Source organism: Protopterus annectens, chromosome 12.part0 (assembly GCF_019279795.1).
Source record: "Protopterus annectens isolate FY-2018-M chromosome 12.part0, PAN1.0, whole genome shotgun sequence".
NCBI lineage: Eukaryota > Metazoa > Chordata > Ceratodontiformes > Protopteridae > Protopterus > Protopterus annectens.
The window spans coordinates 777,666,892-777,682,840 of record NC_056746.1 but is presented as its reverse complement, the minus strand read 5'-3'; the positions used below and the strand labels follow the sequence as shown (position 1 = coordinate 777,682,840).

The window sequence follows — 15,949 nt, the reverse complement described above, 5'->3', positions numbered from 1 at the left end:
TTCTGCTTCCCCTCCAGAGGATTTTTCTTTTTCTGAGACCTTACATTCCATGAGGGAACATTTCAAGTGGGAAGGTCAGGATTTTTCAGATTCTCGGAAAAGGCTTAGGGAATTTTTATTTTTGCCTCAGCATAGGCCCTTGGCTATTCCTCTTGTCTTAGATGTTGTTCAGGATGTTTTTTCTGAATCTTCCCTTAATCCTTATTCTTTGCCTCCTGCCCCTGTTAAGCCAGACAGGTATTACAGAGTTCTAGAAGCACATAAGTATCTGTACAAGAGTCCTAGAGCTGATCCGGAAACTATTATTCAGGGTCCGAAGGGTGTTAGGGCTTCTGTGGCTAAGAATCCAGTTCCTTTGGATAAAGATTCTAGAGCGTTGGATAGGTGGGGGAAAAAAGTGTACACCTCCTCTACGTTAGCTATGAGGGCTTTGAATTGCCAATTTCATATGCTGAAGTATCAGAACTTTTTGTTAGGCCAATTGAAATCTAAGGTGGATGCTTTATCTGAGGGTATAGAGTGTAAGGAGCTCCAGGAGTTGGTTCATGCATCAGATCAAGTTGGCAAACATTCTTTGCAGTGTGGTTTCAATGCTCTTCAGGCTTCTTCCAGGGTGGCTGCTACAGGTCCAGTTATTCGTAGACATGCCTGGCTTAAGGATCAAAATTTGTCAGAGCATGTTAAGGCTCGGATTTTGGATGCTCCTCTTCAATCTGAGGTACTTTTTGGTCCTCCTGTGGAATCAGTTTTGAAAAAGATGGAAGATAAGGCTAAGTCTATGCAGACGGTCAAGGATTTTCTGCAGGTGCAGCCCCCTAAGTTTAGTAGGAATTGGCCTGCTAGAGGATGGTCTTATCCTTCTTCAGACTATCAGTCTAAGGGCAGGTCTAGACGTGGTAGAGGCAGGGCTCACGCTCAGGGTTCTTTCAGACCTAGGACTTGGAGTTCTCCTGCACAGTCTTCTGGTGAGGGCAGGGGTCAGCCCTTTCGTAAACAGACCCAATGACCTGTATCTTCAGCTGCCAGACCCTTTTTTACTGGCAGCTCCTCTAGGAGGAAAGTTGGGACTTTTCAAACAAAACTGGCATTTGGTCACTCAGGACAAATGGGTGTTGGATATAATAAATCAAGGTTACAAGTTTTATTTTCACACTTTTCCTCCTTTCAAAGGCATGCCGGATGTGCCTTCCGAGCAAAGGCTGGAGGCTCAGGAACAAATTTCTTTGCTTTTGCAGATGGGGGCAATTCAGGTGGTCCCTCCATCAGAAGTAGGCCTAGGATTTTATTCCCGTCTATTCCTAGTGCCAAAGAAAGGAAGCACTTGGAGGCCAATTCTGGATTTGTCCATTCTCAATACCTACCTAGACATTCCAAAGTTCAAGATGTTAACATTGCAACAACTTCTGCCTATGCTAGGCAAAGATCACTGGATGGTAACCCTGGATCTCAGAGGCCTATCTTCATATTCCTCTCAGGCCCAGCTGCAGGAGATTCCTGAAATTTCGGGCTGGTACTTCTCATTATCAGTTCTCTGCATTGCCCTTTGGTTTATCTACTGCGCCCAGGGTATTCACAAATGTTCTGGCTCCTGTAATTGCTTTCTTCAGACAGAGAGGAATACAAATTTATCCTTATCTGGACGATTGCCTGATTCTTGCTCAAGACAAAGACAAGCTACTACAACATCTCCAGTATGTAATGGCAGTTTTAAGGTGCCTAGGGTATTCTGTGAACGAAATAAAGTCCAGTCTAGTGCCCTCTCAGGACATGTGCTTTCTGGGTGTGAGACTGAATACAGCTTCTCAGATGGCATTTCTGACCCCGGACAAACAAAGAACTCTTCATCTGTACTTCCAGCGGTTATCAGTAATGTCCAGGCTGACTGCAAGGACAGTCCTTCAAGCCTTGGGGTTCATGGCATCTTGCATTCTAGTACTTCCCAATGCCAAACTGCATATGAGGAAGCTACAATGGTATTTCAAAAGTGTGTGGACTCAACACTGCCACGGTTTGGAGACTGTCATTCGGATTATACCTTGCATCCAGAAGGAATTATTGTGGTGGGCTCAGGAATGTCACCTAAACAAGGGACTCTCTGTGACCCGACCAGAGGCGAGTCAGATCCTAACGACGGATGCCTCGGACTTGGCTTGGGGAGCACACTTCAATGGGAAATGGATACAAGACATGTGGCCTCCCAAACTACTACACTTGCATATCAACATGAAGGAGATGTTAGCAGTCCAATTTGCTTTGATGGCCTTCAAGGACCTACTTCAGCCGGGACAGGTGTTGATTCAGACAGACAACACAACAGTCATGTGGTACATCAACAAGCAGGGGGGAACCCATTCCTACCCTGTTTGCAGACAAGCAATGATTTTGTGGGAGACTGCTCTGAGTTTGCAAATCAATCTTCAAGCACGGTTTCTGCCAGGAGCACAGAACTCCCTAGCAGATGTATTGAGCAGACAAATTTTGGATCCCCACGAGTGGAAACTGGATCCTCAGGTATTCAAACAATTGACCCGTGGCTTGGGGAACTCCAGACATAGATCTGTTCGCTTCTCCACTGAATTTTCAACTGCCAAAATTTTGCACAAAGATGTTCCACCCAAATGCTTGGAAAGTGGATGCTCTATCTTTCAGTTGGAACAACCTTCACGTCTATGCTTTCCCCCCCCTCTGCCTCTTCTTCCCAAGGTACTCTTGAAAGTCAGGCGGGACAAGCCTTGCATGATTCTAATAGCACCAGATTGGCCACGTCAGCATTGGTATCCTCTGCTGAGGAGTTTAATTCAGGATCCTCCTTGGCCTTTGCCACAGATTCCTCATTTGTTATCCCAGTCAAACAATCATTTTCTCAATGTCAGGGTGCAGTCCCTGCATCTAACAGCCTGGCGTATTCTGTATTAGAGCCAGTGGGGTCTCAGCTTCCTCAACAGGTTTTAAATGTCATTTTGGAAGCAAGTCAGCCTAGTACCCGAAAAGTTTATGCTGATAAATGGAGGAGATTTTTTCTTTGGAGCTCAGCAAAGGGTTTTGATGTTTCAGTACCTAATTTGAGTTTTGCACTACAGTATCTTACTGAATTACTGGACAAGGGTTTGTCATTCTCTTCTGTGAAGGTTCATGCTGCAGCCATTTCTGCTCACTATGATTGTGACCCTCCTTTATTTTCTCACCCTTTGTTCAAACAATTTCTGAGAGGGGCAAAAAATATAAGACCCCCACGTAGAGCTCCTACTCCTTCCTGGGATCTCAATTTTGCATTGGAGAAGCTTACTTTACCTCCTTTTGAACCTGCAGCTACGTCTGTTTTTGTCTTGGAAGACTGCTTTTTTGTTGGCCATTACTTCTGCTAGGAGGGTATCTGAATTGCAGGCACTCATGGCAGTTGAACCCTTTCTGATATTCCATAAGGATAGAGTTTCTTTGCGTACTAACCCTACTTTTATGCCTAAAGTAATTTCTAATGTGGCCTTGAACCAGTCTATTCATTTGCCTACTTTTTATGCTGATCCCCAAAATAAGGGAGAAAAAGTCTTGCATTCTTTGGATATCCACAGGCAGCTACGTTATTATTTGAGCAGAACTAAAGAGTTCAGACAGACTCAACAATTATTTGTTTCCTTTGCTTTGGGTTCTCAAGGGAAAGCTGTTTCAAAGCAGACTATTTCTAAGTGGATTGGTCAATGTATTGCTTTTTGTTATTCTCATCATGGGAAGAATGTTCCTGCTGGGATCAGACCTCATTCTACTAGGGCTACTGCCACATCTATTGCTTTATTGAGGGGGGTAGCTACTAAGGATATTTTGGAGGCAGCTACTTGGAGTTCAGTACACACTTTTACTAAGCATTACCATTTTCCTCTTTATTCCAAGTCCAGGGCTGGGTTTGCCACTGCAGTTTTACAGGGCATGTTAGCAGCTCCTAATGCTGTTTAGTTTGCCAGCCTCCCTTTTCCTTTGCTTTGGGATTCTACCCACAGGTTATGACTGCAGCAATGTGAGATGAAGAACATAGTACAGTTTTGTACCTACCATAAATGTAGATGTTCGAGGATCTACATTGCTGCAGTCCTATTATCCCTCCCTCCTTCCCCTCTATACTTTGGGGTTGCTGTGTTTCTTTTTGGGATACTCTTTATTTCCACACTGGTGGTTGTTGGGTGTTTACTATTTTGGCTCTGGCCTTTCATTTTTAGGCCTTCTGACATCTGGGGCAAGAAAGACTGAGGATATGGCATCGGTCATGCGCTTAAGTACTACTACGTACTGACGTCAGCTCTGAGCGACAATGACCGACGCCAGACTAGCTCTTTGGTATTCGGGCCGACCGAGGACAGCGGACTACCCACAGGTTATGACTGCAGCAATGTAGATCCTCGAACATCTACATTTATGGTAGGTACAAAACTGTACTTTCTGAATGTCTGCAACTTTGTTTTAAGTCTATTTATGGCCAAATGTCACTAACTGTGGACATGCTCATTTCAGATAATTTTAACAGAATTTGCATATAGGTTAACTATCTTGTAGGTCTTTATCAGTCTTAGTTCAGACATTCAGGTAATATTGTACTATTGGATTAGTTTAAAGGTAAAAAGAAACCTCTGCTGTCTTGTATCTTGTTTTATTGAGTAAGCAGGAAGATAATCCTTTTCCTGTTATCACTGTTTTAGTACATTGGTAATGGATAGGTTGCAGATTGTGTTCTTGTTTGAGGTTAAATGGACTTTGGTAAGATAAATAAGTTAAGTTTTTTTTTTTCGACTTTATCCAAGTTTGTGTGAACTCAGAGATGTTCTTCATGTTTCACTATTGCAGTCTTCACATTTGCGTTATCTGCCTGCAGGTAGCCCTCAGTCGGCCTGAATACCAGAGTCTTGGGATTTCTGCGTCGGATGCTGTCGCTTTTTCCATGACGTCAGGGGTATAAAACATGCAGCTGACGCCATTACATCAGTCTTTCTTGCCTTGCAGTGCCCGAAGCAGAAGCAGTTCGCAAGTGCCAGTCGGTCGCCTCCTGTAATTTTCGTTTGTCGAGTTTCAGACCTGAAGTTTTCTAAAAGATAAGTACCCTGTTGGGGATCCTTTTTTCTTGCTCTAACCAATGTTAGAAAAAAATAATAATTGTCTTGCCTGTGGAAAGCAAATACTCACAGGGATTTTCATTCTTACTGCGTTACCTGTTTAGGCCCAGACCATGACGTTCCTCACTGTCGGTTTTGTGCCTTGTTCAGTGCCCGAACTATTCGTTGTTGGGCTATTTTTGTTGCTAAATTCTTTCACTCTTGATTTCCATATTCCAAAATGGCTTCGATAAGCCATCCAACTACCGATCTTCCGAAAAAACGTCAGGAAGATAGAGATAGACCGCATGGGTCCAAAACTGCCAACGACGCTACCGTTAAGTTAGTCGCCAGTCCACCGGTACTCAGTGAGGCGCTTTTGCAGCCCCTGCTACCACAGATTTGCAGGCCTCTACTGAGACCCATTCGGGGTTTGGTATGCCACGAGATGCTTCTTTGACTATGGAACCTGCAGATGTCTCTACCTTGGATGGGTCCGGAGCCGCTGTGCAGGCACCGGCTTCTGAGGGTGTATTCAGGCCTTCCAATTTTCATATTAAACCAACTACTTCTTTTCAAACCATAAATACTGAATTTCTCAGGCCTAGAGTTCGCACTACGCATAGGAAACCGACAACCAAAGCGCATTCTCAGGCCCACATGCCACAAAAACAAATGCTTAGAATGGCTGAAGACCTCATTATTTTAATTAGGGGAATTCAGCCTTCCCCCTCAAAAAGACCAAGAACTGATTCTTCAGATCAGGAGTCTGATAACTCTGACCCTTCTGATTACCAAGGACATACCCTTATCTACCTACAAGGATTCTGATGCCCCTCCAGAAGATTTTTCTTTTGGTGAAACCCTGCATACCCTTAGAGAGCATTTCTGCTGGGAGAGCCAGGACTACTCTCAGTCTGAAAAGAGACTCGGAGAATTTTTAAACTTGCCTCAGCACAGGCCTCTAGCTATCCCTCCTGTTCTGGAAATTGTAGGTGATGTCTTCTTGGAATCCAGCCTTACCCCTGATACTTTGCCTCCAGCTCCCAGGAAACCTGACAGGTACTATAGAGTACCTGACTCCCACAAATTCCTCTTTAAGAATACTACTGCATATCCAGAGACCATTTTCCAGGGACCTAAAGGCATTAAGGCTACAATGGCCAAAAATCTTACCCTTTCGGACAGGGATTCTTGGGCTGTAGACAGATGGGGTAAGAAGGTATACACCTCTGCTACTCTTGCCATCAGGGCTTTAAATTGCCAGTTTCATATGTTAAAGTATCAGCAACATATTATGGAGCTAATTAAACAGAAAATGATGTTGATTCCTGATTGTGCAGAGCATAAAGATTTACAAGAGTTAATGCATTCTGCTAACCAAGTTGGTAAACGTACTTTGCAATGTGGTTTTGATGCCTTAGAAGCATCTTGCAGGGCTGCTGTCACTGGGTCTGTTCTTAGAAGGCATGCTTGGCTTAAGGGACAATCCTTGCCAGACCATGTCAAAGCAAAATTACTCGATGCACCATTAAACCAAGAACGTTTTTTTTTTTTTGGAAATAAAGCAGAAGACCTCAAAAGGATGGAGGAGAAAGATAAATCTATGCAAACTGTTAAAGATTTCTTAAAAGTACAGCCACCTAGAGTCAGCAGGCATTGGACTTCTAAAAACTGGTCTTTTCCAATCCCTCACAGACCTTCTCAGTCCAAACCCAGGGGCAGCAGACCACCAAGACTTCAGTCTCAGGGTATTCAAAGATCTAAGCAATGGCGTGCTCCCACATCCAAAACAGGGAGTAGTAAGCCACCATCCAGTGGTAAAATCGCACAATGACTTATCCTTAACTCTTCCAAGCCTTGCCCAAGTACTTGCACCTTTAGGAGGGAAACTTGCCCTGCATGCCAAAAACTGAAAACTGGGAGTACATTACCCAGGACAGATGGGTCTTAAACATTGTTTCCCAGGGATACAGATTCCACCTCTACTCACTCCCAACCTTAAGCAGATGGCCAGACCCCCCCCCCCCACAAACCAGTGGGCAGAGGCCCAAAAACAAGTACTTTCTCTTCTCAGTATCAAGGCTTTTATTCTAGACTGTGTCTGGTACCCAAAATTCAAAATGCTTACTATCCAACAGCTGCTTCCTCTGCTAGCCAAGAACTCCTGGCTAGCAACCCTAGACTTAAAAGAAGCTTATCTGCAGATCCCCATAAGGGAATCTTGCAGTAAATACCTACTGCGCCCAGGGTATTCACAAAATACCTAACTCCAACCATTGCATATTGCAAGCAGAAAATAATTCAAATTTACCCATACATGGATTATTGCCTGATTCAGGCGGACAGTCAGGAATTGCTATTACACCACCTAACATTTGTAAAGGGACTTCTAACTTCACTGGAGTACACCATCAACAAAAAGAAATCCCATCTGGTACCCAGCCAACAGATTGCATTCCTGGGAGCAAGCTTGAATACATCTTCCCAAATGGCATTCCTCACTCCTGAAAAACAAATTTATTTGACAAACTACTTCAATCTACTGGCCATCAAAATCCAGCTGTCTGCAAGAAAAATATTGCAAGCCCTAGGTTTCATGGCCTCTTGCAATCTACTAATTCCATGTGCAACACTGCATATGAGGAAACTTTAATGGTACTTAAAAAGTCTCTGGTGTCAACATTCTCAGGACCTGGAAACGATGATTCCTATCATTCCTTGACTAAGGACAGAGTTCCTTTGATGGGCAGAGGCCTGCAACCACAGCAAGGGATTCCCTTTCACTCTACCCCCTGCCACCCAAACCCTAACAACAGACGCATCAGACTATGCATGGGGGGGGGCTCAAATGGCAGGACAATGCATTCAAGGCAAATGGAGGCCAAAGCAAATGCACCTGCATCTCAATCAAAAAGAAATGTTAGCTGTACAGAATGCCCTGACAGCCTTCAAAGACCTTATTCTTCCAGGCAACTGTTGGTAAAGACAGAGAACACCACAGTCATGTGGTACATAAGCAGTGGGGAATCCATTCCTACCCACTCTGCAGACTAGCCATGGCTCTGTGGAACACAGCCTTGAGCAACCAAGTGCACCAGCAAGCACAATTCCTGCCAAGCAAACTAAATTCACTGGCAGACGACTTGAGCAGAAATCTCATGGACCCACACGAGTGGAAACTGGAACCCAAAATATTCAAGCTTTTGAGGAACAGGTGGGGGGCACCAAAGGTGGACCTCTTTGCTTCCCCTCAGAACTATCAGTTGAGCAAATATTGCACCAGAACTCCCCACAACCAAGCTTGGAAAGTGGATGCCCTGTCCTTCACCTGGGAAAGCCTCTAAATCTATGCCTTTCCCCCTCTGCCCCTCCTCTCGAAGGTTCTACTAAAGATTAAACAGGACAAGCCAAGGACAATCCTGATTGCACCAGACTGGCCATGCCAGCACTGGTACCCTCTTTTGTGCAGTCTGACAGTAGTGCCATCATGGCATCTGCCTCAAACTCCTCCCCTGCTGTCCCAGCAGGAGGGCTAGATTTTGCACCCTCAGCTACAAACCCTATACCTAGCAGCCTGGCTCATCCCTTGAACTCATCACCAGCAACCCTCAGTAAGCAGGTGCTGGATGTCATTCTTGAGGCAAGGAGGCCTAGTACTAGAAAATCCTATTTGGAAAAGATACTGTTCCTGAAGCCAATCTCAGGGAATGGACACAACTGTACCCAGCTTACCTCATATACTAGATTACTTAACAGAAATGCTCCACAAAGGCCTATCCTTCTCTTCAATTAAGATTAATGTTTCTGCCATCTCAGCTCATTATAATACTGAGCCACGCCTCTTCTCTCATCCTCTGGTCAAACAGTTCCTGAGAGAAGCAAAAGATTTAAGACCCCCCCAGGAGAGCTCCCACTCCAGCCTGGGACCTTAACTTTGTATTGGAAAAGCTCACGCTTCCACCCTTTCAACCTGCTGCTACAGTAGAGTTAAAATTCCTCTCATGGAAAACAGCTTTACTTCTAGCCATCACTTCAGCAAGAAAAGTGTCTGAATTGCAGGCCCTTTTGGCCGTGGAACCCTTCATTCTCTTCCATGCGAACAGGGTTTCCCTCAGGGCTAACCCATCTTTTATGCCAAAGGTGATGTGTAGTGTGGCTTTAAATCAGTCCATTCATTTGCCAACTTTTTTCCCTACTTCTCAGAATAAAGGGGAAAGGATCATGCACTCCCTGGGCGTGCACAGGCAGCTTAGGTTCTGTCTGGACAGGACTAAGCCTCTCAGAAAATCTGCTAGTCAGCTTTTCTGCAGGGGCAGAGGGCAAGGCCATTTCAAAGCAAACCATTTCTAAATGGATAGCACACTGCATCCATTTCTGCTACAAACACATTCCACTAGGGCTACATCAAACTCTACAGTATTTCTCAGAGGAGTCCCTACCAGGGACATCCTGGAAGCTGCAACCTGGAGCTCTGTACACACTTTCACCAAGCATTGCCACTTACCTATCTTTTCTAAATCCAGAGCTGGATTTGCCACAGCAGTTTTACAGGGCCTGATTACCAGCCCTAATGCTTCTTAACTACCTCCACCCATCCTCAGCTTTGGGAATCAACCCAAATGTGATTACTGCAACAGTGAAACACGAGTGTGTTCACTGTTGCAGTCCTGGTTACCCTCCCTTCAGCCCCCTGACTTCTCTTTACTTCTACCTGTCCTTTTTGTTTGGAATATCTTATATCATTGGTATTTTCTTTTTGCTGGGGGTGTTCCATACCATGTAATTGCTTCCTATTTTGGGGGCTCCTGACATCTGGGGCAAGAAAAACTGATGTAATGGCGTCGGCTGCATGTATTATACCCCTGACGACCTGATGTCATGGAAGAAGCGACCGCATCCGATGCAGAAATCCTAAGACTTTGGTATTTAGGCTGACTGAGGGCTACCTGCAGGCAGATAACCCAGATATGATGATTGCAACAGTGAATACACTCTGACATATACATTTATGGTAAGTGTACTCACCTGTACTTTTTATATACCTACCTATCTATCCATATTAGCTATCTATATCTATAGAGACACACACACATACACATAAATGTATATGTGTATGTATGTGTGTATGGGTTCCCTTCAGAAGCTCGAAATATTGAGATCTCGAATTTCAGTATCTCGAGCCCAAGAAGCCAAATCCACAGAACAGCGAAAGTTTAGAAGCGTGAAATTCAAAACCTCGAATACCGGAGGTTTTGAATTTCGCACTTCTAAACTTCCGCTGTGGTCATGTATTCAGGTAAATCTGTGTGTGTGTGTGTGTGTGTGTTAAGGGGTTTGGGTAGGGGCTGTGTTGTGTGTCAGTGTGTTTTGTTGCTGTAATGTGTGTGTGCGAGGAGAATGTAGATTGTGTGGTGGTGTTTTGTGTGTGTTTGTATGCAGTGCGACCTTGGAATGAGAATATTTAAGTAGGGGGGGTGTGGGGGTGCAGGGATGCTTGCCCCCCTGCTTTCATGTAGTAGAGATATTGTTTGTTTTTGTGTGGAGGATGGTGTTTGTGTGTGTGTAGTAAAACCGTGAAATTCAAAACCTCTGGTATTTGAGGTTTTGAATTTCGTGGTTTTACGTTTTCGTTTTTATGTGGATTCGGCTTCTTGGGCTCGAGATACTGAAATTCGAGATTTCAGTATTTCAAGCTTCTGAAGTGAATCCGTGTGTGTGTGTGTGTGTGTGTGTGTGTGTGTGTGTATATATATATATATATATATATATATATATATATTAAAGTTTGGGGGGGGTGCCACCATGTATGGGATTACAGAGGGGCAAGGTCCCCTGCAAACCAAAAAATTAAGTGTGTTTAATGCAACTTTGGGAGTGTTGCTGTTTTGATCTTGTAGTCTGTAACCCATGTCAATTAAATGGCAGAATTATTAAGTATTAGTAAGACCAGTCCTTGAGTATGATAATTTTTTGTAGTTACAACAAAGTAGAAACTCATCTCAAGGAATCGAAGTAAGGAAGATTTACAAAAATATCTTGTATGAGAGGGTTTTCTTATGCTGATTTGTCAGTCTTTCATTTATACAGTATTTCTTTTAAGATTATTGGAGGTAAGTTAATTGTCATCTTCAAGAAATTGCATAATGAATGTTTGGGGATCTCTCAAAGGCTGAAGGTTATTTGCTAGAAAAAATGCAGATTGTGGGATACACTTTCTGAACCTGTTGAATCATATTCTAGTTTTACATACTTTAAAAAGGTGTTGGATACGTTTTAACTTCTACTAAATTTACTTATTGTCTTGGAAGAGTGTTCATTCCCAGAACATTGCAAGGTCTAGAAAGAGCTTTCCTCTGAACTTACGATGTGTGTTCCATTGTTTCTTGTTTTCCCTTTTAATATCTGTCTTTGTCTAGACCCTAAAGCTAGTGTGCTGACATATCTGTATAGTCTTAAGAGGTAATCTGCTTATTTCCCATGATGCTTTCATCATGTCATATTTGTTATTTTTTGTAAATGGTACACTCTTTTGCTATGATCTTTCTGGTTTGCTCCCGTATTCATTTGTTGTATGGATACTGTCTCACACTCTCTCTCTCTCTCTCACACACACACACACACACACACACACACACACACACACGTCACTTTTATTGGATTGTCATGAACATTCTTATTTTGTTCTTTCACCAGTTGTCATAAGTTGTTATGCATAAAACTGAAAATGACGTAGTCACTGCAGATGCCATTTTCAGGTGAGCCGCATATACTTTATGGGCTGTTATAGCCAGGTTAAACAAATTCCATGTGGAAAACTGTTTTTGCCAGTAAGTTACGTCTTCTGATATGGGTTTGCTGAAACAGATGCTTGAAGTTATACAAAACTTTTGTTGGGCTTCTCGTATCTTACTGGAAAAAGAACCAAAGTATTGGGAGCAAATAATTAGAGGGGGAAAGGTAATAGAATGGGAAGAGCCCAAGAATTTATTTGGATTGCAGGCTAGAGAGTGCCTTCCCTATCTAGGATTGATATCAGAGTATAGGCAAACAGAAAGAAATTGGGGATCCTAAGTGAAAGACCAGCACTGGTAGATTTTTCAGTAGAGTGTAGAACAGAAGCTGCTATAAAGAAGGAATAATTAGTAGAGCACACATAATATTGCATGATAACTATAAGAATCAATCAGAGGAGGTTATAAAGGATTGGGGGATATATGTATGTCTCCCAAATATGTAACAAAGTCTAGAAGATTTAGGATCTTTGCTTAGAAGTGTTTACATAGGTATTTTTATACCCCAAGTAGACTTCAAAAAATTTTTCCTCAAGTAGACAGCAAATGTTGGAGACGTGATGGAGAAGACAGAGGTAATTGGGAACATATATTCTGGGAGTGTAATGAGTTGGCAGACTTTAAAGATTTTCCTGCAGACTGCTCTGTCAGAGAATACTGGGTGGGCGAGCAAATTAGTGTAATTAAGAAAATTATTTTTTTGAGCTATCATACAGAATCGGAATTGCCTAGACATAGTAAGGCTATTAAGTCTAATTATGGTGGCTGCCAAAAAAAAGCAGTTACTAGAAAATGGAAATCTAAGTCTAAACCAACTGTACTAGAAGTAGTGAATGTATAGTAACAGAGATAAAACAACTGGATTTGGGATCTTTAGAAGAGGGTAGGATCAAATTATATAGAAAATGGGAATTGTGGGAACAATACATGCGAGGAAGAATGAGGTTTAAAAGAATGAATGATTTGAATGTGCTGTGGAATGTTTCACTGACAATGATAGGATAATTTATAAGTGATGTATAATGATTGCAAGTAAAATCATGTCATGGTTTGTGATGTATGTTTGCAAAACAAGTATGTCAATGTATATGGTTTATTTTCATATATATATATATATATATATATATATATATATATATATATATATGTGTGTGTGTGTGTGTATGATTGTCACACATGATAATTTAATACAGATGTTTTTTGTTTAATAGGAAAAAAGATGAATGAGCTGTGAATGTGTCTGTGTATTCTATACCCAGTATGCAGAAATTTTAACTTGTTTCACACAGATTTAGCTGCTATTACTTTACCTTTATTTAAAAAAAATATTTTATGCTTGTTTTATTTTTAAGATTGGGCAATATATAATGTCCCTTCCTCTTCATCTTGAACCATTTGTAACTCAGGAAGATGCTGCCTTAGAGCTGGCACTGCATGCTGGAAAGCTTCCATTTCCACCTGAACAAGGTATGAACTAAGCTTTTTGTCATCCATTTGTACCATTTATAAAGTGGAATAGCTTTCTAATTCAGACTATGCTTGGAAACTGTTTTTATAACTTAATGGTTACCTGCATTAACTTATTGGTCTTGCCATTGCAACTTATTTTGGGGGGTATTAATGCTTGTGAATGCACTGACCAGTTGGCATAATGGTTAAAGTCTTTGCCTCCCATAAACAAGGTTAGATTTTGACCTCTGACTAATGCCTGTTTGGAATCTCTTTGGGGTTTCTCAAACTCACCTAAGAATTGAACTGTGTGTACTTCCGCGGTAGTGCAGCGGTAGCGTTGTTGCCTCACAGCAAGAGGTTTTCCCGTTCGATTCTCAGCTGGAGTGCGGGGAGTGCCTTTTGTGTGGAGTCTGCATGTCCTCCCGCGGTTGGGTGGGCGTTCGAAAGACATGCGTAAATGGGCGTGCCTTTGTTGAAGGTTGGATGTCGAGCTGGCACCTCGGCGTTTGTGAAAATCTACTGCCAATCATTAGCGGACCAGAGTTCCGCTGTGGCGACCCCTAACCGGGAAAATCCGAAAGACAACAACCACCTAAGATTTGAACTGTGGACAGTTGCACAGACTCTAGGTGGTGTCCTGTAGGGGGAAGTGTTGTATAGACCCACTGCTTTGAGCATCTCTTGTGGTGCACAGTATCCTGAAGATAGGAGAACACAGATATTGTGCCCATGGCAGGGGCAGCCACTTGAGAATGTAAAAATATTGCTTCAGGTGATCTAGTCATGTTGAGTAATGTCACCAAAATGGGCATGTGTATTTTCCATTGATAAGTGGGTTGAGGATCCGGCCTACTCTGACTTATACCAGTGACCCATGCTAACAGTGGGAGGGATGTATATAACCCTTTTGGCCAGTTGTGTGCCTGCCATAAAGCCCAGCATCATTGAGTCTGTAAGCTACTTGCTGGCTGGTGTCCAGTTATCCAGTTTGGGTTACCTAGGATAGCTCTATTGAGCAAAAAGCTGGACATAAAACCAATCAAACTGCTAAACATGAACTAAGAATTGACACACTCAGTGTAGGTTCACTGACAGGACAAGGCCTAGAAGTGGATGACATGATGGTAAGAAGGAAGCTGGACATTCAGTGTATCCAGGAGCCAAGGTGGAATTGCAGTGCAGCAAAGCTATTTGGTTTGGGTTCCAGAGTCTACTACCCAGGAAGAGGACAGACTAGAAATGGTGCTCGAATTTTGGTGAGGGAGTGGCTTAAGAAGATATGAGGGATGTCATCGGAATTAGTCACAGACTCATGGCAATCAGACTCCACTGTAGTGGCAGAGCGGTATTCATAATCTCAACCTGTGCCCCACAGCAGGATTGTGATAGTGAGGAAAAGAGTTCAGACAACATTTGCTGGACCTGCTAGATAAAGCTGGACAACAGGAACTGGTGTTGATAATGGGTCATCTGAATACACATATTAGGACAGACAAAACAGGATATGAGGATTGCCTGGGTCCACGTGGATTCCAACAGGAATAAAGGAGGAGAGGCCATTCTAGACTTCTGTCTGTCAAATGGTTTGTTGTTGGTAGCCAGCACATGGCTCAGAAAGAGATAGCCAGAAGATCACATACAGGAGTGGTCAACATGCAACTCAGGTAAACTTCCTCCTAGTAAGAAAAGGGCAGTTGGGTAGAATCAGTGATTGCAAAGTCATCCCCAATGAAACAGTTTGGCCCACAGCATAAACCACTGGTTGCCACAATCAACTGTAAACAGTGGTCAGAGAAGGCTCTAAGGTCAACAGAGACCAGGTGTAAGACCTGGAAGTTGACTCGAGAGAAAGCACAACAGTTCAAGGAATTACTCAGGGCTCTAGCACCTTAAGAAGAAAAGGAAATATTTAGAGTTGAAGAAGAATGGCAGTGCCTCAAAGCATTATGTGTAAGGGCTGCAGAACGGATGTCCGGTTGAGCTATGTATGGCAGTAAGGTACACAAGGAAAGCTGTTGGTGGAATACAGAAGTCCAGGTCATCACAAAAAGGATTAAGGAGTGCATGGAAATGTGAGAGATAGAAAGGGAAGACCAGGCTAGGAAAGAGTATTAGTTGGCTAACAAAGAACCTAAGAGAGGAGTTGCAGTAGCAAAGAACAAGGCATCATAGGCACTCAACCAGCTTCTGGAAAGTGACTCAGTGGATGGCACATGAAAGGAGTATTTCCAGCAGCTTTTGAATGAAGAAGACCCCACAGAAGCTGTACTGACCCAGACACAGCTTACTGTGAGAGAAGAGGAGGAGCCCATCGTAGAAGAAGTAAGAACAGCACTAAGGAAAATGAAGTCAGGGAAAGCAGCAGGCTGAGATGAGGTCACAGCAGATATAATCAAGATGTTATGTGAGATAAGGGGACACAAGCTTCTGAGGGTGCTCATAGTATGGAGAAAAAGATGAATCCCAGATGACTGGGAGAATAAGCATACTAGTGCCAGTGTTGAAGAACAAAGGTGCTGTTCACAACTTTGAGCAGTTTAGAGGTATCAGACTCTTGTCACTGCATGAAAGTTCTGGAGAGGGTGATTGGTAAACAAGTAAGCAGAGCAGTAAATACTAAAATTGGAA

General features: G+C 42.9%; 1 protein-coding gene across 2 annotated transcripts in view; it reads left to right on the top strand.

Annotated features, from left to right (window-relative positions):
- The window catches only part of COG7 (component of oligomeric golgi complex 7), a 4,201,489-nt gene that overhangs the window by 3,542,733 nt on the left and 642,807 nt on the right, over positions 1-15,949 (top strand). For both annotated transcript variants that reach the window (XM_044089821.1, XM_044089822.1), the window contains exon 15: positions 13,222-13,336. In XM_044089821.1, the coding sequence (XP_043945756.1) occupies positions 13,222-13,336 (115 nt within the window). The remainder of the gene's footprint in view (positions 1-13,221; positions 13,337-15,949) is intronic.